The 26,940-nt window shown below is 40.5% G+C and overlaps 1 protein-coding gene across 1 annotated transcript in view; it reads right to left on the bottom strand.

The window, feature by feature from the left end:
* The window catches only part of VPS35 (VPS35 retromer complex component), a 361,777-nt gene that overhangs the window by 134,950 nt on the left and 199,887 nt on the right, over positions 1–26,940 (bottom strand). The window contains exons 10-11 of the mRNA XM_069216632.1: positions 15,739–15,887; positions 1,038–1,245 (exon numbers count right to left, since the gene is read on the bottom strand). Of these exons, the coding sequence (XP_069072733.1) occupies positions 1,038–1,245; positions 15,739–15,887 (357 nt within the window). The remainder of the gene's footprint in view (positions 1–1,037; positions 1,246–15,738; positions 15,888–26,940) is intronic.

Below are 26,940 nucleotides of genomic sequence, written 5' to 3'. Positions count from 1 at the left end.
ACTGCTATAACCTACTGCATCCTATCATAAGTCAACTCCTTTCCTAACAATTCTCCTCTTTGGGTCTATATTCTCAGTTCAATTCTTCATAAAGATGGAATCAAATATACACATTCGTAAGAACAATGACAATTACTCCTTATTTTTTGTACTGGAGAATTGGAAATCTGACACTAAAATGCTTTTAGACAAACCCCATTTTACAATTGACAGCATAAATATTCTACACTGGCACTTAATTTGCATTTATCCATTTTTAGGGTCAGACCACTTTCATGGATTCTCGCTAACACTTTTCTTATAATTTTAATGTGGTAGTCCATGTGAAGCTGTAGATTATGACATCATCCCAGAACTTTCACACACCTTCCATTCCACTGAATAGTCTGTTCAAATTTCCAATTCAGCTTTTTTGGTTCAGAATAAATAAACCGCAAATGCAAGACAAGACAAAGAACACAAAAGAATCAGCAATAAATGTCACATAAAATTACATGTAACATCAATGTAACAGATTAAAAGTGCTACAGCAAAAATACCAAGCATAAAAACCTGTGATGACCACCATAAAATATGATACTCACAGATATTCCTGAGTCTTGTGGTGACTTCCAGAAAGCCAAGTACATTAAAAATAATATCCCCTGAGAGCATCTGCAAATACATAAGGGCCCAACTTGTGAAAAATTTGACTTCTTCAAAACAGGTACAAGATAGGCCTTCCAGGGCATAGCATAAAAGCTAGAAATCATCATGAAGTGTAGGGTATCCTGTGGAGACCTGTTGAATAGTCTGTTAAATATTCGCTGAAGTACATCTGGTGCTGAAATCAGGGTGAATGGCATCTAACATGCCCCGCCTAACCCTTGAGGTCACAAAACAAAAGCACCCCAAAATGTTCTCAATAGTGCAGGCTGGGGAAACGTGCATGTCTAGATGTGAGAAGTAAGGAACAGCTGTGGAATGAAACAGTAGATCACAGCATATAACACAGTACATTAAATTACATAGAATACTACCCTTCTATAAACATTTACCTGTTCCTGAGAGACAATCTCTGTGTTATGTTCCAGTGCACTGCTGAGGACGTAGCAACTCATGCTTTTTCGTGACTCGTAGTCAAAGTATTCGAAGAGCGGGTGGAAATGTTTCAGCTTCAGAACTGTCAGGATATTGTTGTAAGTATCAACTGGGATTTTTAAAAGTCTGGTGAGTTCTTTTGAAACAGCACTGCTAGTGGCAATACTAAAAGTGGAACAATTACAAGAGAAGTCATTACTCTACAGAGACAAAATAAAATCTCTGTTTTTATTGGTTACATCAAAACATACACTGTGATACGTACATGTTAATGTTATGGGTCATTGCTGCGATGCAGAACACTCATTTGCACCTTACATTAGTGTCAGGGGGTAAATGCATCTAATATTCTTCCATGGTTAGATCTTAGAATCCAGAATTCCACAACCCCCCACCTCCCCTCCCTTTTCTCTCTCTCTTCTCCCCTTCCTTTTCATTCCCCAGTACCGCCCGCCCCCCTTAGGCATGCCCCACCAGGTTACTCCTTGAAGTGCCTCCTTCCTTAATGACTGTCCCTTTAACATGGTATTCTCGGTTTGGGGGCCATGGCCTCAATGAACAACATGTGCCTGTATTTTGGTTTCTTTCATGCTGACTTCACTCACTCTTGATGTGTAATGACTTTGCTGTCATCTTTTCCAAAGCCATGATTCCCTCCCCACCCACCCTGTATTGCTCTGTTTTAGTTAATCAAAAAAGAACGGTGAAACAAAATAATTCACATTTCCAACACATCATAAATTAGAAATCATAATAGTACAAGTGCTCAGGAGTAAATGTTAACAGATACACCATCTACCACATCTTCAAACTATGGCACTTCTTGCTAAGAGAGACTAGCATTGGCAAAGCCTGTTGGTATGGATTTAAAACATTTCATCAGAATTACTGTCTTTATCAGTGCTAATTTCCTATGGCATATTTAATCATTACTGTAGCGCGCGAACATGGCCAATGCATTGCTTTCAATATGTCAGCCATCACAGAACAATAAAGAAATTATAAAGAATGAGGGGGGAAAAAGCATTCACAATTGGCCACCAGTGTGTGTGCACACACAGGAAGGCGTTTAGGATGCTTTTATCATACTGTAGCACTCCTTACAGCTCCAAGATGGCAGACGCTTTCTGGAGAAATGTGTTAGCCATCTTGGAACTAAAAGACATGAAAGAGAGGGTTCCAAGATGGCTGACTAAGCTGTGCCTACAAGAGATATGTTCACAAAAATGTTCTGCTGGAACTAAAATTTTAATTGCTTCCAAAAAGCTAAAGCATCGAAATAGGGTTGATCTGTCGCATAAGTAAACCCAAACCTTTCAAAGAAGCAAAATAACGTAAGTCTTAGTTAAAAAAAAAAAAAAAAACTTATAATGTAATTCTGAAGAAAATTACAAAAAGGTGCTCGAAAAAACAGTGCAGTGAATAAGTGATATCTGTTACATATATTAAAGATAAAGGATATTTTACCTTACAGTTTGGCTAGGCTTGAATCTCAGGGTCCATTAATCCCAAGGACTGTGGGCACCTGGTGCACTGCTGTGTATTTTTGTACAATATCTGTATATTTTGAATATGTTGTATATTATTATTTGGTGTCAGAGCTCACACAATAACACTTATTCACTGCGTCGTCTTTTTTTGGGGAATTTTGTAATTTTCTTCCGAGTGGCAATAAAAGTTTTTTTCAATAAGATATATGTTATTTTGGTTCTTTGAAAAGTTTGGGTTGACTTAGGATACAGATCAACACTATCTCCATTCTTTAGTTTTATTAAAGCAGTTTAAGTATTAGTTCCCAATAGAAAATTTTGTTTGAACAGCTTTATTACCCTTGTTCTAGGGATTACAGTGTGCCCCATTGTTTTGATTGACATACGAGGGATATGTGGCACATTGCAAGCGGCAGCAAGCAGCCCTGTAGCAATGTCTGCCAGGTGCGAGCAAAGGGTGGAAAAAAAGTAGAGGATAATGGAATGTATTTTACAATAAGACTACATGCTAGCCCATCAATCCTTGGCACAGGAGTGAACTAGTTTTGTGGGGCATTTCCACATTGTGCACAAGCAGAAAAAAGTAACTCCAAGTGAGGTAATTCAATAGTTAACATGGGCTGACCACTGCGCCATTCTGTGTGTTGCGTTGTAAGCAAAATGTGAAGAGCAATTTAACTGACAAATGGAAGAAGATCACTGACCTACAGGACATCTATGTAGGTATGTTATATATCAATATTAAAAAAAGAAATAGTCTTGTGAGTCGGCGAGAGATAATTCAAAGGTCTAACCTGTGTCCTGATGGCTCAACTCCTGTTCTATCATCTGGGTCTGATTGTTGCGAAAAGGGATGTGGCAAAATACTGGGGTGTACAGGAGGTATCCTCATTGCATGAACGGAAGGTGGACATGGATATGTGTTTGGCTGAAGGGAGTCACATATAAGAGCAGAGGATGCCCCCACAAATTTAGGAAAGAAGGCGGGGTCCCTGCTTGCGTTACTATGATTTGGGGGCTGAAGAGGATGCGAGCTGTAGTTTGGGACTGGGTGACAACAATCAAGTGTTGGAAGTGTCTGGTTAGATGTGTCTCTTGAGGCTAGTGCTCTGTGGTGCTAAATTTGCCTTGTTAATGTTGGGCATTCTGTGTTGTGGTCACTGTGCAAGACGGCTGTCAAGAGAACATTTTCTCCCTCCTTTTTTGATATTTCACTGCTTTGGATACTATGTACTTTGCACGCTCGATGCTTGACACAATTTAATCTCCGACAGCTCCATGTTGTTTTCTTTCTATTATTTTGTATTTTTGAAAATTCAATAAACATATTTAAAAAAAAATCTAACCTAAAATGAAATGAATGCCAGTGGGAGAAAGGGTTAGAACCGAGACAGCATGAAGATGATTTACCTGGACAAAGTTGTACAGGAATTTATGAGGGATACTCATTAAAAAGTAATGTCAAGATATTTAACCAAAATACTGCTGTTTTAGTTGTAGACTATTTATTCAAACAGACGGATAAATAATGTTCTGAATACATCAGTGCTAGCGATACAGCATGTAAATCTGTTTCACTGCCCTGGGGTAAATAAATGTGTTGAAGTTATTCTGTGTGTTTTTAGGAACCATGTAGACAAAATGAAATAAAGTTACTTTAACCTAGCTTATCTTCTAATTTCATATGTAGCAGCGACAGCTTACCTTAAGCAATCAAACCCTACTACACGGAGAGAGGGACCATGGTCAGTCCCCCTCAGCAATTGTTTTGTTGCATGTGTCAGACAATTTTGGATAAGCCAACATTACAGCAAATGAAAGTTGTAAATGCCAATCATGACATTTGTGTTTTTTTCCAGATTACCGTGTCAATCGACAAGGTACAAAAATGACCTTTCAAGATACTTATATGACCCCTGCAAACAAGCATTCAATAGAGTTGCATGCAATGATGCCAAAACAATTGGCTAGACCAGTGACACTGCCACAGATTCCAGGCCAGGAGGGGATGCGCTGAGGTTGCCTCAGTAGCCTTTGTGGCACCCTCTGTTGCGATTGTCACCCAGTCTGAATAGGATAAGGTGTGGGGCCACAGAGACTTTTTCTAGGAATTAGAGATATAAACAAAGGGTGCACAATAAGTGACACTAACACAGACTGTCAACTTACTGAATGGAGAAATAAATACCATGTATAAGTATACAAACTTGTGTGGGAGAAATTGAGAAAAATTGAGAAAATGTTATTGTTAAAATAAATCTCACTACTATATCAACCCAGAGAAGTTCAAACTAGTGTAGAATCATCAGTAAACATGACAAATGTTTAGGAATTCAATATAAACAAAAATACATATTACCAACAGACTTTAGTGATAACTCTTATATTCAAAACATAAGAGTAGTAAACTAACCTAAAATACCTGTACAGGATGCAGCATCTTGGCCAAAACCCCAAAATGAGCAACAAAACCAATCAAACAACCAGCACATTTATGCTGACACACACTGCCTATCTGTCCTTCCTCTACTCTTGCTGCTGCTGACAACGTTCTACCTTCAGACAGTGCTCTGGGTGCATGTAGCCTGTCTGCCTCGGATTGCCTGGCTCAGTAGCTGTCAGTCCAAACCCTGTGCCGAATAATATGAGACACACTTTATTGGCGCAAATAGATGTAAATAGCTGGCATGGAAGGGAGGAACCTTGGTCCATTTGGCATCTGCTCCTTGCTTGGAACAGCTCTAATTTGAGATTACTCTCAAAGTCTAGCATGCAGCGCTAGAGCTAGCACAAACATAATGAAAAACTCCTAGAAGTCGTAAATACTGTACAGAATCCAAATCACTGTATCCACTGGAAGAGATCAGGTCAATAGCATATGATGTGGAAGAGGTGGTTTGAAGCTCTACTGCCACAGATAGAAACCAAAGGAGTTGCATGACCTATTTCTAAGTGTCATTGAGAGTGAAAATTATGATGTATCTCTCATCCCCTCAATCTTTCTTCCCTCACCCCATGATTGGGAGTCGACAGATGCCGAACACCTGGAGAAGAAGTGTAATTGTGCTATTTTGTCTCTGCAGTTGGGAGAGACAGCAGAAGCAGTCGTTGGGCTGTTTTTTTTTCTTTTTAACTTCCAATCAGAATTAGATTGGTCCTCTCCTACTGTACATTTCAAAACTCACAAAAGTGTCATCCATTTAATTAATCCTGCTTAGGGATGCTCCAAACACTGGGCTATCTTAAGGGAGGTTTGGTGAATATGGGAGATAGAACTTATTTGTTACTGCTCAAGCTTTTCACACTGTTGAAAGTATAAGAGAGAGATTTGCTCCCCAAAGCTGATGCAATAAATTGCGTTAGCTAAAAAGGTTAAGCTACAGAAGGCACGGGACAAAAAGCTGTGCCAATAATGACAGCTAGCAACGACAGTGATGTTTTCCTTGCCACTGCCAACCTAGCTTCCAAGTGTGGCTTGATTAAGAAGGGAAGGGATTTTAGGAACTGGGTCATCTTTTCAAGAAACTCACAACGCACCCTACCAGATTCAAATCTGCACTGGGCTTATCCAGTAAGACTAGCCATTTTCATAGGCTGTCTGGGAATAGTGTCTATCTAACTGTGGACACGCTCATTTATCGTGGTCATTGCCAACAGGAAGACACCATGATGAGCTTGTAGGTAAAAGGATCAGTATGTGGTCCCATTCAAGGACGGCCTTTGCTAGAAATCCGGTCTTTCAAAGACAACAGAAGGGCATGGGTAGTGACACCAAATGAAGTCCTCATTCAGAAAATTATTTTGTATTAATATTGAGGTTTTCTGCTCATCTATGAGCGGAATAACCACTGTCAACATTATATTGACATGGGAGGAACCTCTGTTTTGAGCTATACCATTAGCTCATCAATAATTGGATCTAACTATTTTAGCCTCGAAAAGGATTTAAGATCAAACTGTTCTGTTGACTGAATCAGTATTAGTCTTTGAATTCATGTCTGTTAAGGCTAAAAGAAGAGCAGTGGTGACTGTGCGATCCGACAAGGTAAGCCAAGCATCAGCCAAAATCGAGGCATCTTGTTGGGTTACTGACAACAGTCCATGAATAGCTGAAGGCAGTGGAGTAGGGCTTATTAACTGCCGCACAAAATCCAATTAATATTCATTGAGAGGCTGGAATCAGAAGAACTGTGCAACCATCCAGCAATGCATATTGGACTTAGAATCAAAAGGTTGTGGCTGAGTTTGTGTAAGAAATTACATGAACCGGTTCAGTATTAAGATAATACATTCACAATAGGAGGCGGCCAGATAAATAATCAAAACAGGGTTGGTTGAACAATGACTCTGTGGTTTGTGACAATGGGGTACAGCTAGAAGTAAGAAATGTCAATATTCTTAATTTCTGCCATCAATATTTATTATACTGATTAATTGGGAATGCTGTAAAGTATGCTGCTCTAAAACAGGATATCCTCACATTATGTATGATGTACAGCAGTCAACAAAAGGTCGGAGCACACTATGAAGCGGATACAAATGCTTTAAGATGTCTCCTAAGGGGCATGGAGCAAAGAGAATATGACCTTTTGTTCCACAAAGATGCCGTGAGAATTGTAAACTATCAGCTACCATTTCTGGCTTACATTATGCGGACCTTGGACAGCACATCTATGGAGCAGGTCCTTTCGGTGGCCTGCGGCCCTGATTAAAGACGATGCAGAGACAATGTGCTTTTTTGTCCACCGGAAGCCAATGCAGTTCTTGCAGATGTTGAGAAATAGGCTCATACTTCTTGAGCCTGGGAAAGAGATGAGCTATGGAGCTCTGTATAATGTGAAGACTCCATAAGGTGCCTCTTGGGAAGACCTGGGAAGAGTGAATTACAGTAGCCTAGTCTTGAAAGAATAGTTGCTAGTACTATGGTCTTCCAGCAGTCCTTGTGAATAAGAAAGGGAGCCTTCCTTAAACTTTTAAGGAGAAAAAAGAAGGAAGAAACTATTTTGGAAATATGCTCTGGAAAAGGAAATTGGTATACATATTGATCCCGAGATTACTGGCAGAGAAAAACAGGAGGTGGCAATTTCAGATGGATGGTTCACCAATTGTAAGAATGTCTGTCTTGGTAGAGTTTAATATCAGGGAGGTTCGATTCATACAATCTTAGTCAGAGTCTACCTACATCTAGAGTTCTAAAGAACACGTAGAATGCTAACTTTATATATTCATGAAAAAGAGAGACACTTCTGGACACCATTTTGGTGTTGAATTTAAACCATTTCCTATGGAGCAGGCTAAAATAAATGAGCGCTGAAGTATTCAGATGTGAAACCTTCTGTTTCAAAAACATTACAGGGGTAATATGTTTACTCTTGTGTAATTATATTTGTAAGGGGCTAACCTAAGTTAATGAGAGATCATTACCTAAATTGAGCATTCCCTCCCCACATCCATTTCCTCAGACAATCCATCCTTGCTGTAGCTTAATACTACTTTATTCTAAAACAGTAACATTTAAGTTTGTGCACCTTCATTTGAATGCATTTGTAGATGTCTAGGATTGTAGGTGGATCACATAATTAAACTAAACAGATTTGTGCTTTTATGAGTAATCGTGCCAAATAGGTTGTTGTTTTACATTTTATTTTTCTTTATCCTTTTTTCACTTCTTTTTGTTAATAGATACATCTCCCGCATGAGCGTGCAATGGCTTAAAACTCCGTTTTTATAGTGAGGTAAATGTAAGGAAATTATAAAACACATTTCAAAATAAATATACAAATTGTCTGCAAAACGTGTCACTGTATTCATTATGACGATTCTTTAAAAGGTCATTTAAATCTATTTTAAAATAAGTAACAATGTAAATCAGGCAGAACAATGAGGCAACTATTTAAAGCATTGTCCAAACTTTGGGGTGGACTGAATCCAGTAAGGCGGCAGAGTTTGAAGTGAAACATCTCTGCAAAAAGAAAAAGATCAGAGTGGGAGAAGATCAGCTCCTCTGGTGGAAACAAGACTGTCTGGGACGTTTAACTTTATCAATTCTTTTCTTGAGGCTTCCTCTGTGGCTTGTATGATGTTAATGGCAGGCAATGGTAGCAGGATGTGGCTGAAGGGATTCAAAAGATCTCAGCTCAAACTTGTGACTTCCTCAGTTGATTATTTATCACCAATGAAAAAGGTCCAAGAGGGACCTAGTGTTAGCAGTGCTCACCAAAGTTCTGAAATGCATCAAATGGGCTCTAAAGTTTGTGGTGGTCGAGTTCTGCAGAACTGAGATTTCAACCTTGGTTTTAGAAGACTATGTATTCCAAAACAAAGTACCAGGATAGTGTTATTTCCATACTCAAGATTAATCTCCCGACTGCTTGACTTATGACTATGTCCACAGAATTAATATGTCCAATTCAGTAGTGAGCTGGACATGTTCTGTTTATGTTTGCTGGTGCATTCTAGTTGACAGTGTGCAGGATATATCAACTGTCACCTAAGAACGGGGATTAAATGTGAAGTCCCTACCTTTAAGGAGCTACCTCTGTTAATTCTTCTCACAACTTCCATTCTCCCATAATTCATCGACAGGGATCAAAAGCTGCTTTCAATTTACAGAACAAGGACCACTGGGCTCCCCTTTGATGTTGCAGAGCTATTTTCCAAGCCTAACTATTGCCTAATGACCTCCGGAAAAATTAGGAAGAGAGAAAGTCAAGCATTCTCAAGCGAATTTACATGCTTAAATATTCACTATTAACAACAGGCAGGCAGTAAAATGCCTTCTCTGTTACCTTTCATCACTTGTGCTACTGAAAGAAACATGTTTGCACCAGAAAAAATGAAGATCGGTGAGTGAACCTGTCTGCTGTGGTAATTCTTTTCATCAGAAAAATTTCAGCTCCTTCCAATGTCACAAATTAAGTGTCACTCCACCTTACTGAATAACAAATAGGTAGGAAGTTAATGAACATGTCACAGTGCAGAGCGCTAGAAAATTGCACAGGAAATGAATGGGCAGTGAAAACAGCTATTTTGTCATTAGGAATGATTGTGCTGGAGGGAGACTGCAAAGCTATGTCATGCTACACTGCCGCTTCTATGCTAATCACCACACTAATTCTATGTAGCAGAAGAAAAAGACTGTTCTTATTGTGAGTACTTAATTATTAGGACTGTACCATATGATTAAGTCTGTTAATCAAAGCAAGAATGTAAGAGTTGAAGGAAGAGAGAAGACAACACTGTTTAATACCTTTATCGCGTTAAGGCACCATGGGCACAGTCTCTTGTGAAATAGTTCACCCTTGCACACTTCAGTTTTTTTCAATGGTGAAAAGCTCTATTCAGTCTTATGCTCTAGTATCATGTGAAGAAAAGAGTTAAGTGAGTTAGCTGTGGCAAAATGGGCGAAAAAAGCAACATCGCACTCAGTTTAACATGGATGGGAAATATGCTTAAAGTGGCTTTAATAGATTTATTTCTATCAAATATTGTATGGGTCAGACATGGGAAGTAGCTACATATGATTGATCTGATTAACTCAGGGCTAAACAGCAGGTAATTATCCAGGCAGGTTCTACAGGATACTTGTTTTGTTGTATACTAGTGTCCTGGGCCCATGGGCAAACCGGTTTGTCCTTGTTGTATTTACACACTTGTAAAACGTTCTGCAATCCTGCAACTTAACGAGTCGGCTCCTCCTTTAGGGCAGAGGAGGAGTGGCGTCACCCCAAGCCCCCCCCCCCTCAAACCTTTGAAAGAAAAGGATAATAAACTAGATTTATTATCCTTTTTTTAAAATTTATTTTTTAAGGGGCAGGGCCACGGGGGTGACAAGCAGCGAGCACTCCCCCTCACAGCGCATGTATGTTTGGCCGGGCAAACATACATGCGCAGAAGGCTGTCTCCAGCCCGGCAACACAGTTGTCTGGCTGGCGAGAGCCTGCACAGGCTCACAGTCTGCCTGGGAGCGTCCTGGCTGGGCACTTCCGGCCAATCCTGTGCCTGCAGCAGCAAGGCAGGAGAGCAGCATCGTAGGCACAGCGAGGAACTAGTTAAGTGTTTTTTTAAATGTTTTATTCATTTTAATGTTAATTTCTCACGCACACCCCCGCGTGCCGCCCCTTCCCCTTCGAGCAACGCGAGTCGCAGCTGCAAATTTCCATCGCATTGCAGAGTTAACATCACAAATTGCAGTTCAAAATGATGTGCTGCTGGTACTGTGATCTAGTTAGGTGGCTTTTTCTTATTCATACAACGCTGTGAGCACCCAAAACACGGACAAAAGCACATTATTAACACTATATACTGCCACAATACCCACTACAACAATCTCTTCCCTAATGTTGCAACAGACATGAATGAACAGTCAACGGATTACACCTCCCAGATCTAAACTGCTTACTTGCATATAGGGGAGGCGTTATACCATTGTTGCACATCCATATGAACCATAGATGGTAAATTAGGTTCATAAGTCCTTCTTAAAGGTACACTCGCCCACCCCTAAAGCACCTCAGATGGGACTACTCCTGAAACATATTCTAAAAGTCTTACATAACAGGGCCAGGTTACAGTACACACACCTTCCCATCAAGAACTACTAATCATCTTGCATGCACTTGGTGGAACCTCACAAGATTCACCACCCCAACATTAAAACACCCTTCTCTTATGGCAGGGAATACCCACAGATTATGACACCACCATGTTCGAAATAAGATCAGGACTTAAAACAGAAGGCATTATGTGCTAAGGCTACTGACTACAAAGAGTATCCAGAACAATGTAACAGCAACTGCAAGAGGCCAAATATGTGCTTAGTGATGAGCTACATAAAAACAGTAACAGAACTCAGCAGAATGCATAAAACTACCCTTCAAAATCTGCTGGCAGTGATAAAGTACTAGAATTAAATGGAAGTGTCAGGGAAATGTATCTTGGGAAGTCTAGGGTACAGGTCAAAAAACAGAAAATGAACCTAGACCAAAAGCCTAAAACTAAAATATACTAAACTAAAATAAATATGCTTGGTTTATAGCAATTCGTAATGATAAAGAAATAAGTCACTGAGTGAGCATTACATGTCATCCTTGTTTTGCTTCAAGCATCATTGCTTTAGGGACCAACTGTATGTAAACTAGTCATGGCCCCTGCCCTACGCAGAATATTCTCAGACACACTCCTAGGCCACATACCATTTGAACAGGCAGGTCGGGCTTTAGAGTGGAGCGACCAGAGCGGCTGCACTGGGTGCTGATCTGGATGTGGTGCTTTGTTTAGGATAAACTTACGATTTAAAAGCACTTGCTGCAGAGTTCCTTGTTCATCCAGCTTTCACATAGCAGAAACAAATGTCAAGTTAATGCTTGTGATTGATGTTCCTGCTAGAGAAAGAGAGATCGGAGTTTTGTCTAGTGGCAGCTTTGACTCGCCATAAAGTAGCGCAGAGGGTTAATACACCTGCAGCAAAGAAAAGATCTGTATTTTATGCGGCTATCTGAGTGGATTAGTAAAGATAGTCTTTACTAGCGCTTTAAAACAAACAAAATATATGTGAGAGAGGGGCTATGGAGAGATGAGGGGCACTTTTTCAGGGTGGTAGTGAGGGGGTAGGGAGGATGCCAGATAGGATTGTCGTACTAGGTGCTACCAGCACTTAAGTCGCCCTGTGATCAGGAACACAGGCAAACTCAGATGTTTGCCTCATTAGTTAGGATCAGCTCACGTTCTTATGGCACAGCAAGCTTTGGCACTCACGGCAGTTCCCAATTGTGCCACCTGTAGCACATCACTGAGAAACACAAATGAAGAGAGAGGGAATACTTGGTAATTACTTTTGGTGCTTTCCGTTCCAATGTTTTGCTTACTGTTCTATCACATAAAGGAACTGAGTAAATGAAAAACAATCCTGTCCTGGCACAAAAGAGACATCCAGCACTAGCTATTAGATCACATGCCTTCTAAGCAGGAACACAAGCAACCTCTACTGCAGTCTGGCTTTTTTGGACCCCATCGGCAAGGTGCAACTCAATCCCACATGTGACAACCACATTCATCTCTAAATAGGAATAATCAACTCCAGAGGGCAATATGTTTACCAAAGGAATCTTACTGGGACTAAATTGAAAGCAAGAGAATCCTCTGATACCACTTTATCATTGTTCTAAAGCTCTTCTGTCTGCTCTTAGAGTTCGGGTTTAATAAAGTGTGTCTACATCCCACTTGCACGGGGTTTAAAACAAACAAATTATTCACAGCATTCAGTGCATCTTTTTAGAATAAAACCTGGCCAGAACAAGTGCCAAAGCATCAAACTAGTCTCAATTCTATGAAAAATAAACATGATTGTAACACAGTCAAATATATCCTAGCATTCACTTAAGGATTCATTACTACATTCCCTTTGCCAACCAGAATAGGACACACCGAGCTGCAGAACATTTGCACATTGATCACTGGACAATAAATGCAACTCAAAGACACAGATAACTTGAGCTAAAACAATAATTTGTTCCTGTGCTTAAGTTTCATTTCTGAACCCTGTAATCAACTTGCAACTGTATGCTTACATTACCTCACCGTGTTCTTAAGCATGTCTAATTAGGCATTCTGGTGGGGTCCCAGCATGAGGCACAGTGGTGGCAGGATACTGTGTTCTTGTAATCCTAGTGTGACTAGACATTTTCATCTGTGTCATAGGAGTGGCACAGATAAAAAAAAAAGTCCTACTCGTATAAAGATACATTGATTGCTACATGCAAACCCGGATCCTTACACTAACATTCTGAGCTCAGTTGGGTGTGTGTGTGGGCATAATCTACACGTTACACACAAATTATACGTGTGACTGAACCACAGTGTGGAAGGCCTGCTGGTTCCATTTTGGAAGCACCTAGCATAGTAAAGTAAAACGCACAAGATGGAGGTGAGGTTAATTTGCTAGAGAATTGAAGTGCATTGCTAACAATCCTGAGACTGGAAGGAGGGGACCTAGATACCGAAGTGGGGAAAGAAGAGGCAGGCTTCTCCTTGGAAATTCGACTAGGTTATTTTGTTGCAGGAGATGCTTATGGGTATTCGTGAGCACTGCCAGAGTGAGTCTGTCTGTTTAACAGACTCCTCTGAGTGTGACTGGCATACTTACGCCTCAGAGCTGATGACTTTGGCAAATGCTTCAGAGCTTCCGCTATAGCAAAACTGGATGCTTGCAAGTCACCCCATCAAGACCTGTTGTTGCAGGATGGGTCTCCTTCTCACCTGTACATGCAGATTCTGCTATAGCAACCTGTGGCACTTGCCCTAAGTGCGCTGCTGAATAAGAGTCTAATGTTAAGACGATGGCAGTACGCAAGCGTACTTTGTAGTGGCTAGTCACACAGGACTTGATCAACATGTGGCGGAGCAGATGTCGCTCGAAGTGAAGCTGCTGCCTCGAGGCACTAGGCTACAGTGTGCCTGAGTGAATGTGTGGTTGGCCAAGGTATTGACTTAAAGTGTGCCCATTTGGACGTAGTACGGAATCTGGGAAGGTAGACAAATTTCAATGTTTTTCAGTGGGAGAAAACAAAAAGGCTGATACAACATCCTTCAGTACTTTGTATCCTCAAACTAAATTTTGTATAGAAGCCCAGACTTGCCTCCACCAGTGTCACAATTTTGTGTCGCCCAGTTGTAGCACTTTACCAATGTGAGCTTTTTTTCCCTTTTTTGCAGATCCACTTCATGATTTTGAACGTCAAAGAGGAAAATAATAAGGCGATGACAGGAATGGACTGAGCCTACATCCCTGCAGGTAGAACTCGATCCTGCACAATCTGCAACCACTAACAATCATAAAAATTACAATTTAACTTGTGCCAGCAGCCACGAAAGACTAAGGAAGCTGAACCATCATGCTCTCACTATTGTCAGAATGTGTGGAAAAAAACCTCATTGAAGTATCACAAGAACTGCCATCTTTCTCTCTGTACCGCTGTGGTACATAATCCCTCATCTACTGCCAGAGATCTCAAAGTAGCAGGTTAACCATGAACAGTATCAGACTCGTCCTTCAAAGAGGGGATATGGAAGGATTGCTTCTGACATGGAGAGGTTTCATCTCAAAGACTATTAGATATGGATTTTTGAGTCCACCCTAAAATAAGGCAAGTACACCCAAGTTTAAATAGGTAAAGGTGGCCATTTATGTAGCACACCCTGCAACTCACGAAGACTTTTGCCACCCATGTGGCCCCCAAAGAGGGTATGACAAAAACATATCACTGGCATTAGACTATACACAAATAATGCTTTTTCAACCTTTGATCTAAGAACTAAAGGCCAGATTTATATGTAGGCAGAAAGGGTACTTCACTACAACAGCCATGAAAGACATGGTAGTAAGGGGCAATGAAAACTTTTAAATGACTCCCATGCCAAGGGAGAATTCTCCCATAGCCTGGGGGGTCTTTGTTCTTTTTATTTTCAAAAAGATAATTCCTCTTGAGATTTTCTTATTGAATATAAAAAAGTTGCCAGTTTGATGTGCGGCTCTGTCATGCTGACAGAGTCATCTGTCAAACTTCCAATGGCTTTCTGGAACCACATTGACTCCGGTTCCTGGAAATATCCACAATGTCTGCAGGGGGAGTGGACCTCCCTAAATACGCCATGGAGAGAGTAAAGTACTCCACCACAGCGATAGCAATTACTTTGTTAGCCTAAATTTAAATCAGCCCCTAAGTCCTAGTTTTCACTAGTGAATGAGTTTCTTCAGATCGCTTTCCAAAACACAAACTGAAAGCATAAGAGTCCTTTCTGAATGGGAGCTACAGAGGAGATGGTATGAATATGGTCACTAGGACCCGAGCAGACTGTCTCTGTATGAAGACATCTGCTCTCCAAAGTATGTACATTGATTGAAAAAAATATTTTGTGAATGATGAACATGCCCTACAAGTGCACAAAAGGGCTCTATTATGTGGGTTATTCAAGACATATGGAAGAAGAACATCCCACGTTCTGAAGAAGAATATGGGGTTGGACGTAAGAGTACCTGTACAGTAGTTGTGCTACTCGAAAACCTGTGCATATTACTATCACACTATTTGATATGTATAAACATTACTTAAGAAGCAGCTTTACAGCAAGCACAAAATGTTTACAACTAAGAATAAAATTATCCACTTACTGTTCCAGGTTGAGTTTATTAAAGATTTCCACTGTGCTCTCTAGAACTTTGTCCACATAGTCAACACGATCTGGATAGCACTTCATGGCTAAATTAATCAGCGACACTTGTAATGACACTACATCTTCTGAAGGCATATCTTGCCTAGACTGGAATAGAGACACATAGATGAAGTTAGTATTCCTACAAAATACCTAAAAATGAATTGAAACGGACACATCAATTCACTCTGCAACATCAATTCACTCTGCATTGAATGAATTTTCAATTTGGGAATTAGATGAAATTAAACTGAAATGGCTTTCTGCAACTACCCATGACATTTTAGCGAAAAGCTCTTTACACAAAATTCTACCATTTTCTCAAAGGGTAAGAACAAATCCACACCATATTTTTCATTGGAAAAGGATGATAAACAACTTTTCTTTAACTATGGCCCAGTTTAAAATGTACCAATCAGCCTGTAAGCCTACATTAAAAAAGGCCCACCTTACAGTGAAGCAATAAAAAAATAACTAGATTGGTCACATCTCTATTTGGATGGTAACCACTGTTTAAAAAGTGTGAGGCTCTCCAACCATTGGGTAATGAACAAGGCATTGGAAGTTACAATTTAGCATGGGGACCCAGACAGTCAATAACAGCAGCTGTTGTTCAGTTTTGTACTACATACCAGAAATGCAATTCCTGCTAGAAACGTCTTGCTGAAAATAGGCTGAGTCTCTACCTCAAAAGAGAGAGTCTGTGTTCACTATGGAGACTGCTATGATCTCCTAATAGGTTCATTTAAAAAAAGAGGTTAAAATTCTATAGCCTCAAAGCAAAAATTTAATACGTGAGGTATTAAAGGTAAAATGAGACTCAGAAATAACAGTGCCTCATTTAAAGTCTCGGTGGTTTAAATTCCTGCAAACCTTAGGTCCTTAGCTATCAGCAAAATAATGGTTAATATCGCTCCTACAGATGAGCAGTTTAAACAGACTGTTCTTTTATTCATCCTTGAGAAGTTACACTATTTCTTTAGTTTGCAGAAATTCAGATCCGAACAGTACCTTTTCTTTACACCAATAAGAAACATTTCTTCCTGTTATGTGCATTAAAAATAATTAGGATGTCAGTATTTGTTCTAAGTGCACTTGCCTTTTAAGAATCACCAATCATGTTCTATTTAATTTTATGTGATTTTTCTTAAAAAAATGTATTACAAGCATATGAACTCCATGTTTAGGCGATATTATTGTTTTCATTTATTTTATTTTTAATATATATGTTTCCAATAGGAAAAAAACATAACCACTGTACAAGCTTGTCAAAGCCAGACCTGGTTTTATGTGCTGATTTCATACACAGTAAAACTGAAAACACTAGATATCCACCAATCTGTTCCCATGAACTCCGAGTAGAATGATAAATTCACCCAAGGTCAATCCTCAAAGTGTGGTAATGGTTTTATCCCAGGTGATATTAATGCCTGAATTGTGTTCAACCTGTAATGAGGGCAAAAAGGGAAGAGTGCAATAGTGCATTGTAGACTACAATGCCCCATACACCTGATTTATACTTACTGGCTTTTCTAGGGCTTGATGTCATACAGCTGGACATGTCTTTACTCTGATACAATCACTGGAGTGAAGCCATTCTTGTTGAGTTGTGGTAGGACATCTCTCTTTATAGAGCATTGTGAACTCAGGACTTTTGCATGATCATGGTGTTAACTTCTCCTGTGCTGATTTTTTATGGACAGCGCAAACTGTAGACCCTTATTCTAGCTATATTCTAAGTTTTACCGTTACTTCTATGTACAACTGTAAAACAACGGCAATGGAGTATTTCATACAAACAATTCCTCATAATGTCACAAATTTATGTTTGGTGGGTGGATTCAGTATTTGTCTCCTCTTGGAATCTACAAGCACCTATTCAACTTCCAATCCATCTGGCAACTTTGTTGTGTCTTGCTGGTCATTAGTGTAGAAGACAAATAAGGTCACATCTCCTTAATGTGTGCATGTCGACAGGGTTTAATGTTAAATTCGAATTGCAACCCTAAATAATGACAAACCTGTTGGGAAACCATTTCACCATCATAAAGGAACATAAACCGGGGATTATGATGAGAAATACATCTCCATCCTTAGTCCCATAGTCAATTAGAATTGTAGGAAATATTAACTCTAAACTGGGGTTATCCACAATCTCTGCTGTATTTCATGGCACCGGCAGACTTACTCTTCAGCAAAAACCTTTGGCCTCCCTCTCATTAGAGTGACTACATGTTAGACCTTATGCTGAGCATGGAAAATGCCTATCTGTCATTGAGAAACCTAATTGAAGACCAATGCTTTTTCACATATGAATCCTAAGGTCTTTGTAACTATATGGATTAGAGCTGAGATACAAATGTTTAAAAACTGAGGCATTGGAAGCACAGACCTCTGTAGTTCTCTAAAAATGGGAAATATTTGTGTAAACAATTTCTGTACCCTTGACCAGGATATTGAAAAAGGGTAGAAACTAACACTTGCTCATTATGACCCTGGCGGTCACCACTCCTAATAGGGCCAGCGGTGTTCAGGCCACACAAGCGGCCTGATGGCCGGAAGAGTTTGGCAGGCGGCCTTTGCCACCCGCCAAACCCATAATGAGGCCCTTAATGTTGAAAGATTATAATTCTACATTGAAATGTAAAGATGTGCACATTTTGTCAGATTCGAGTGACAGTACACAAGAAACACAAAGGAAGCAGCATCTGACATATCCAATGGGACTCAGTGTTTTTTTTTTTTTTTTTTTTTATGCCCTCGAAAAGCGGTGATTAGCACTTTCACTTTTCACTCTTCAGTACCTTAAGCATTTACTAGAAGTCCCTTCAGTGAGACATAAAAGTCTTTGCTGCAGTAGGCACTGATGAAGGGTGCAGTGCCTCAGGTTGATATTAGAGGTCCCTTGAAAAAGAGAAATGCCTGCTGCGGTGCTACATGCTTCCACTATCACCAGTCTGTCTCAGGATATTAGAGAATTATGAACAGAACAATTGCATTTGAATGTCTCCTTTTATTGAAAACAGAAGCGGAAAACGGCAACAAATCTAAACTGTGCTTTTATTTTCCCCAAGGCAAATCACAAAGAGGGTATGCCTTCACTATATAAATTTGCATATTGACTTTTACAAGTAGAATTATTTTTGTTTTATATAAAATAAATGAGCCTTGTAAAGCTCGGATGATAGCGGTAGTCATAGTGGTTCTGAGCAAATCTTTATATGCTGGAACGAAGTTACCCTAGTGACATAAACTAAGTTTGTCCGCAGTATTTCAAAATTAAAGATTGCATTATTTTGGGACTGGTAACCGTATTCCACCTTTTAATGCTTAGATATCTCCGCCACCCAACTAGAAAACAGAAGAGAGATATAATTTAGGTTGTTATGAGAGATAGGGTCAGTTTTAAATTCACAAAAACCACTTCATTTCTTCCATGTGGCACCCTATCTATAGAGAAAGGCAGTTTCTTGACTAATTCAAAATAATAAGTGGTTTTATGCATAAAAAGAGTAATTACATCCAAGATCAAGCACCAATAAATCTCGAAATGCAGGCAGGACCACAATATATGGAACCAGTCGCCAATCTGGGGTAATGAACAAGGTCAGTTGGGGGAAAATTGAGAAGGAATAGGTTTGAGAACTAATATATGGCAAAGCTTACAATAAAACTGCATCTGAAGAGCTTACTCCCCCTGAGGGATGTGTGATTGAATACACATATCCCTTCCAACAAGACTGTTTTGTCTATTCTCAATTGTGCTTCACTCTTTTGGCAAACAGAACAGTTATCTAAGACCTTTCACATCAGTCTAGAGTACCACACACCAAGATGCAAGTATCATGGATTCCCAGAAAACAATCCGAAAATAGAACCTTATTTGTCAAGTATATTTTCTCTGAAAAGAGGACAAAATGAATTTGTATACACTGTAGACTACAAAAGTGGAGCTAACGCCTGCCTGCCCACTCAACCTTGAACTGTACCTTCACTCAGAGCTCCCACTTAGAGCATGACAAACATGTAGAAATTACCTTTCATCTGCATTTAACAGTTTGCAATCTTTGAACAATAAAGAAACAAAAAATGGAGGAAAAACATAATGCAGACTGTATGCCTCTGACATAAAAGAGCAAAATAGAGTGTTAAGTTGTTTTGTAAGAATAATTAAAGCCTTACAATGATTTTGGGCGCATTAAACTCTTATAAAACACCATTGTTTCAAAATTTTACATTTATAACATAAGTCAATAAGTGAGCCCTCAAAAGGAGAAGCTTCTGAGTCAGAAACTAAGGACAAGAACTGCAAGGCTGAAGAGGTATAATGGCACATCCTTAAATAAGGGGACACTATAACCACCATCAGAATCCAAATGTGAAGGCTACATCCTACCTAAATAAATCTTGAATAATAATTTAAATTGCAAAATACACATTATAATTAATTTGTCCTCTCCAAAAGTTAAAGCGGTAGTGGATTCAGTGCAAAAACAAAAGAGGGGCATCCTTATCCAAAGGAAGGTTATTACTGATGTCATAAATCGTAAGAGGTTTTTCAGTGAACCAAACACCAAGAGGGTTTAGGCACTTTGGTCTAATTGGGCTTTAGACGCCCTAATAGCACATCTGGTGTACATTAATCAATATAGCCTCTATCATTCGTTGGTTGATCCCACACATGCCGAGCTCCATGAAGACATGTATTGCTGCAAAAGTTGCAGAAATATTGACAGAGCTGACATTGTAGAAAAAAGGCACTATAGTTCACAAGAGCTTGACCGCCAGTGTCCTGGAATTACTTATAAAGGCAGGTATAAGCTCTATAAAGAGGGCAAATAACAGAAGAGACATTGGGCACCTCTAAACGGTTCTCCAGGCCGAGCTTCAGCACTTTTATGAATTATGGGAATTTGTGAAATGACAGCAGAAATAAACGATCAGTTCCACGACTTGGATGAAAAACGTATGCAATAAAGAACCAAAATAAAAGTTCTGACCTCACTCGGTTGAAGGTCTTCTCGGCATGTAATATAATAACTGTGACTGTGATATTTAAGGTTGAACCAATATCTATGGCCTCAGCAACGAAATGGGCTCTGGTAGCCAATAAGCGTAGAGCTATAAGACTTAGTCAGACCCTTGTGGATTGGAAAAAAAACTATGCAGGTCAACAGATGCTTTGCAAGGATTTTGACTAAAGTCAATATTCTTTAACAGAAGGTGTGCCAAAGGCAAGCTCTTTTTCACCCATCTGCACCACCTGGGCCACACCCAGTGCCAGGAACCCAAGTCTTCCCCTCCCCTGATGCTACCCCACAGAAACACTCCCCTTTGGCCTCATCCCCACCCGCCACTCCAAATGATGCTGCCTCGCTGCACCACACAACACAGAGGGAGTGTTCTCCTGCACTTCCTGCAAGGTTTCATGCTGATGCCCACACAGAAAACTCACCGCCACCAGACAGCCCCTTCTCTCAAATATAACCAGCTATGCAACCACCCACACAACACTAAAATACTTGCTCTTCAACACCCGATCACTCACTAAAAATTTGGAACCTACTGCACGAAAAATGTCCCAACTTACTTTTCCTCACAGAAACCTGGCTAGGCCCCGCATTGGCACCCGACATTGTCACAGCCATCTCCCATAACATCCCCCTTGCCCTCCCCACTCCCCTCGCGGTTACAAGATCATTCAAGAGACTGTTGACAACCTGAAGGCAGAATTGCCATCATCCACAAGAACACCACAAGCTTCTCAACCTCCATGGAAACATCATCCTCTAAAATGGAACACCTGTCGCTCAAGCTCCATGTCATGGCCAACTTCACTCTAAGCAACACTCATCTACAGACCACAGGGACCGAGCACGAACTTCAATGATATCATTATGGACTTCACTGCATCACTCGCTGTCGACTCCAGCAATTACCTCATTCTCGGAGAGCTAAAGAGCATGCCGACCCCAGCGCATAAGCATTCAAACATTTTGGAAGCTTCAGCCTCATTTAACGAGTATAGGGACCTACCCAAATCGCTGCAAACCTACTGAACCCTATTTTCACCTCCTTTGACAACATCAGAGTTGATGAGCCTACACAAGTCTCTTAGACAAATTGTACCCTTGTCAGGTTCAGCATTCCTGTCCCGGTCCAGTGCACTCACACCACCTCCAGACCTGTCTGCTGAAACTGAACAGCATCACTGACAAGGACTGAAAAATGCTCTTAACACCAATCGACTCAAATACTGCAACACACTCACCAAAGCCATCAAGAGTTTTAACAATTGGATCATCTGTGCCGATTCCTTGCCTCCCTCAAACACAGCAATACAAAAAGATCTAGACCCAGACTAGTTTCTACACTGAGGAACTCAGACTGATGAAACACCATGTCAAGCAACTGAAGCGTAATTAGAGAAAGAGCCAGGACAATGCAGACAGGAGCAAGCTCAAATCTGCTGTGAGATGCTACCACCAGATGATACGGACCACCAAACATCCCGGTCTGGCAGACCACATAGATGCTAGCACTAACAGAAGCAAAGAAATCTTTGCCATTGTGAATGATTTTACCTCACCGGCTGCCGCCTCCAATTTGTTCACACCTTCGCAGGACCTCTCCAACAACCTCTCTCAATTTATCAACAAGAAAATCACAGGTATTTAAAGCAACGTCAACCCACAACCGGACTCAACAGTCCTGGCCAAATGTGTCCTGAACTTATTTAAAGAACGAATGCTAATTAAATGGCTCGTCATCACCCCAGATGAGTCTGTGACCACCATGAAATCCATTCACTCAAAGGCCCCATCGGATCCTGCCGCTACACGTAAGAACCTCCATCTCACTTTTTGACTTCCACAAGAAGGGACCCCTGCCACAATCACATCTACTACAGACAACTGTAAACCATTCATTAGCTCCATGCTCACACCCATTCTGAAGGCCTCCACCTCATCTGCGACCTTCCCAAAGAGTTAGAAACACACAACTGTCCCTCCCTCCATTGCAGTCATCCCTGATGATAGTGTGCTCTACAAATGTACATGACACAATAGGGCAGTATGTACCAGGTTAACACTGGGATACACTCTTCTTCAAAAGACTAATTGAAGCACCTGAGGAAAAAGATAGTAGAATCTTGACATGTACCAGCACACTACTAAACAATGAAACTAAATTAGGACATAACTTATTAGGAAACACTTCATACAAGTCATGTAGGAAGCTGTCATAGTGCACAGACATTGGAGTCAGAAACAGATGAAGGTGGTTTGGGAGTTTGTAATCTCTGCTTTAAAAATTTAAGACAAAGCAGCACTGTTTCAGCAAAGGTGAGTTTCGATATGATGAATTCCATTATACTGGTTAAAAAAAACAGATTTAATTGTGGTGGTTATAATAAAATCATATAAATATGTTGCAAATTGTGAAAGTACACTGTCCTGCTGCCCCTAAATCCTGAATAGATGCTATAGGATTTGAGGCCATAATTTACAGAGCAGACCAAGTTAAGAATTTCCTGACACTTTACTCCTTGTGTACTTGGTGCCCAATAGTTTTAGTGTCACTTCCTGGATGACAAAAGCATCCTTCAATGCTTGCTTAGCTATTTCCCATTGTTTCTGTGATAAGGTAATAGTCACTGTCGGGTAATGTTCCTCACTCTCTTTAAGCTCTACCTATCTGTGGACTATCAGCAGCAAGCTAATGTGAGGAGATGGCTATTACTTGTCTAGGGTATGGTGGCTCTGTAACCAACTCTTCAAGGAATTTCAGTATTTTACATTAAGGCATGTTATTTATAGACAGCTCATTTTGTCAATTCAAAGTTCCTTTGAAAGCACTGGACCATCTTTGCAACAATCAACCGCCAAGTAATTTCACATCTAACAACATTTTGGGCCCACACACATTACTGCACCACAGATAACAGTCTCTGACCACATCACAAAAACTAGACTTCCCCCTACCCTTGGCTACAGTGTTATTTCTAAATAAGACTCCTGCGAAGCTCAGTTCCTAGCCCTTTAGTGATCTGAAGAAACACTCAGTATTTTATTCTGGAGACCTATGGCCTACCCAGTGAGCCCAAAAAATATTAAAGCAACTGACCACCACACAGTTTGACCTGATGAACCAGGGTGATCTGATACCTAAACACAGGAATGAGTTGATTAGATGGTCATCCAATTTCTGAAGAGTCAAAACTCAAGTCACAGTACATTCAGAAATCCTACAGATTGACAACATACTTTGATAAGTTCTGTAACTTTGGACAGCACTTCCACTTTGATCCTGAAATCAAAAGAGGTCATCCCAACTTTGCAGAGATACAAGTCTGCATTAGAGGGTGAAAATGGAGCCTAGTAAAAGCGACAGATTGACAAGTCACCCTGAAAGCTTAGCAATTGGTCTAAAATTAATTTACTGATCACATGAATATTTCCATACACTGAGTTTTTGGAATGCCAACAAAGCGAACACTGGAACTGGTGTGAATGATTTTCAACGTGTTCTAATCTTAAATACTGTTACGTCTCTACAAAGCTTGCCCACTGCAAGGTGTAACCCCACCTGTGAGTCTCTGACAACCATCTCTCCAGTTGATTCACATCAGTGGTAAAGGATTTCAATTTAGCATCAATACTAATAATCATTTTCTGATTAAGCAAGGCAGTAGTTGCAGCTTGAAGGAGTTTTATGTCTGGGATTTTGGAGCAGATCTACTACCGTTTAAGGTGTCAAGGAAGGTATCAAACCAGAATCAGGGCTTGACAGTAACAGCTACAGCTGAGAATATACCAAGAATTGTGATGGGTAGTAAGTGAAATCGAATCTAGATCAAAGTGAGGGCCTTGTATCATTGCCAAAACCAATAAAGGCAGGTTACTCATGGCTTCAAGAAAATGCATTGCTTCTATACCATTGGTAACAGAGGAAAATATTAGCAAGAACCTCCTGGGTATGTGTCAGCACTGCTTGGATTGCTCTGCTATTGTCCTAAAGATTAAGAAAGAGCTTACCCAACAGTGGTGGTAGCTGTAATGTTGTGCCACCATGAGACACACCAAATTGATTTTCTGTAGGGGGCTGTTTTAGAAGATGAGCTGAGTGGAGGAAGAAGAAACCTATCTGCCTGAGGAGACATTCAAAGGGAACCTGGCCTCACCCACTCCACTAGCAACTCCTAATGGAGAGCCAGAGGAGGTCTTTAATAGGCTATTTATTAGGCTAACTGGTCTAAGACATGCAGTGCTGCACCATCTGCCTACCACCACTTGTTATTTTACCCTGCTAGTCTTTTAATCTAAATTCAATGACTTGAGGGAATGCGATCAGTGAATAGCATGTGGCCATATCCAATTACCAATCCCAGAAGAGAGAAGGAGCAAACAAACAGAAGAGTAAAACAAATGGACAGAGTACATTTCAATAACGCAAGAGGTAAGTCTGAAAAATCATCAACCACTGCTAATATCACAGGGAGCTTCTAGCTGCCTTTCAACAGCTCTTTTTCAGTGACTTAAAATCTTGTTCTCTCTCTCTCTAGCCATGAAGTCTCCTGCTGCCAAGCTCCACTGCAACCGCACCACAATACCACCATCACCCAACATCATTTGCACACTTATAAAATGGGAAACACAGATAATTCACACCATTTAGCTTCCTCCACTGTAGAGTAATAAATTCTCAGGAGCTCAGACAGCCCACCATTCTAAAAGGTATGGGTGCTTCAGAAGAGAAAAGGGCTTGTGTGAGAAGGTGGTTTTCAGTCCTGCAGCAATGCTTCGCAATGGAACACAGGCAAAGGTAAGCCAATCTTAGAATAAGGAAGTTTGGAACAAACAAGCCATGGCTTCACTCGCTGACTGCCGAACTGAGGCATGTGGCCTAACAACCCTCAGCATCACACCAAAATTGCATTCTTAAGTGAAGGATTTCTAAACTCTTGTTAGAAACTGTTCTGCATCTAGAACTGATGCCCTCCAGAGAAGCTTAAATCCCATCACATCGTCCTACGTTCTCGAATCTTTTGAGAGAAACTAGCTATTGTTTATTGCTACTATATCTGGAGTAGTGTCACAATTGCTTAAAAGGGCAATTAGTATCATTGTTAAAAAGCCAAAAGGTCAAAATGTTAAAATGACGTCCAAGGTATCATACCCAGCCAGGCATATGGAAGGTAATCCAGTCAAACAACAGCAGGAATTCATCAAATCGAATAAGATTCAACTTGTATACTGAGGATACACTACCTCCTCTGGATTAATATGAGTCCCTATTGGGTACTTTGGATAAGCATAAGCTGAGTGCTGAGGAACAGGTAGCTTTGGAAGCACCAATTTCCCTCTGAGGAATTATCAAAAGCAATTAACTCACTTGCTTCCCGAAAAGCCACGGGGCCAGACAATCTTCCCCTGGAATTCTTGAAATCCTTTTTTAGTGTATCTTGCCAGGATTTGCTTTCTGTCTTCTTAAAAACAATCTGGGGTACCCTCATGGGACACAACTAATTTAGGAAGAAAAGCAAACCCACTATCAACTCCGGGTCTTACAGGCCCATCTCTTTAATCATTGCGGACGCTAAAATCTATGTGAAGGTGCTGGCCCGTAGGGTGGGTAGAGTCATCTCTTCCTTGGTGTCATTACAGCAACATGACTTTATCCCCGGGGGCGGGACGTTGGCCCATGTTAGGAGGGTGACAGCTCTGTTTGACATCACTGAGACTGCCAGGACACACATGGGTTTGGGTTGTACTCGACACCGAAAAGGACTTTTGATAGGGTTTCATGGGTCTTTTGTGGGCGGTTTTAGCTTGAAAAGGGTTTGGCCTGGGTTTTATCAATTTCATCAAAGCACTGTAACAGACTCCTACTGCGAAATTGCAGCTAATGGGGGCGGAATCCAATTGCAAATGTATCACCAGGGAGACTAGGCAGGGGTGTCCATGCTCTCCACTATTGTTCACTATCTATATTGATCCCTTTATAACATTACTGGATGGAAAATAACTAATAAGGCCTGTTGTGGTAGAGCTAGCAGCGCACAAAGAACTGCCCTATCCGGATGATGTAGCAATAGTTATAGCGGATCCCCAACTGCTCTTGTGGAAACAGAGAAAGCTGCTAAGCATTTTGGGAGATT

Source organism: Pleurodeles waltl, chromosome 12 (assembly GCF_031143425.1).
Source record: "Pleurodeles waltl isolate 20211129_DDA chromosome 12, aPleWal1.hap1.20221129, whole genome shotgun sequence".
NCBI classification, from domain to species: domain Eukaryota; kingdom Metazoa; phylum Chordata; class Amphibia; order Caudata; family Salamandridae; genus Pleurodeles; species Pleurodeles waltl.
Note: the sequence above shows the minus strand (reverse complement) of the source record. Positions and strands in the feature narration are given on the sequence as shown.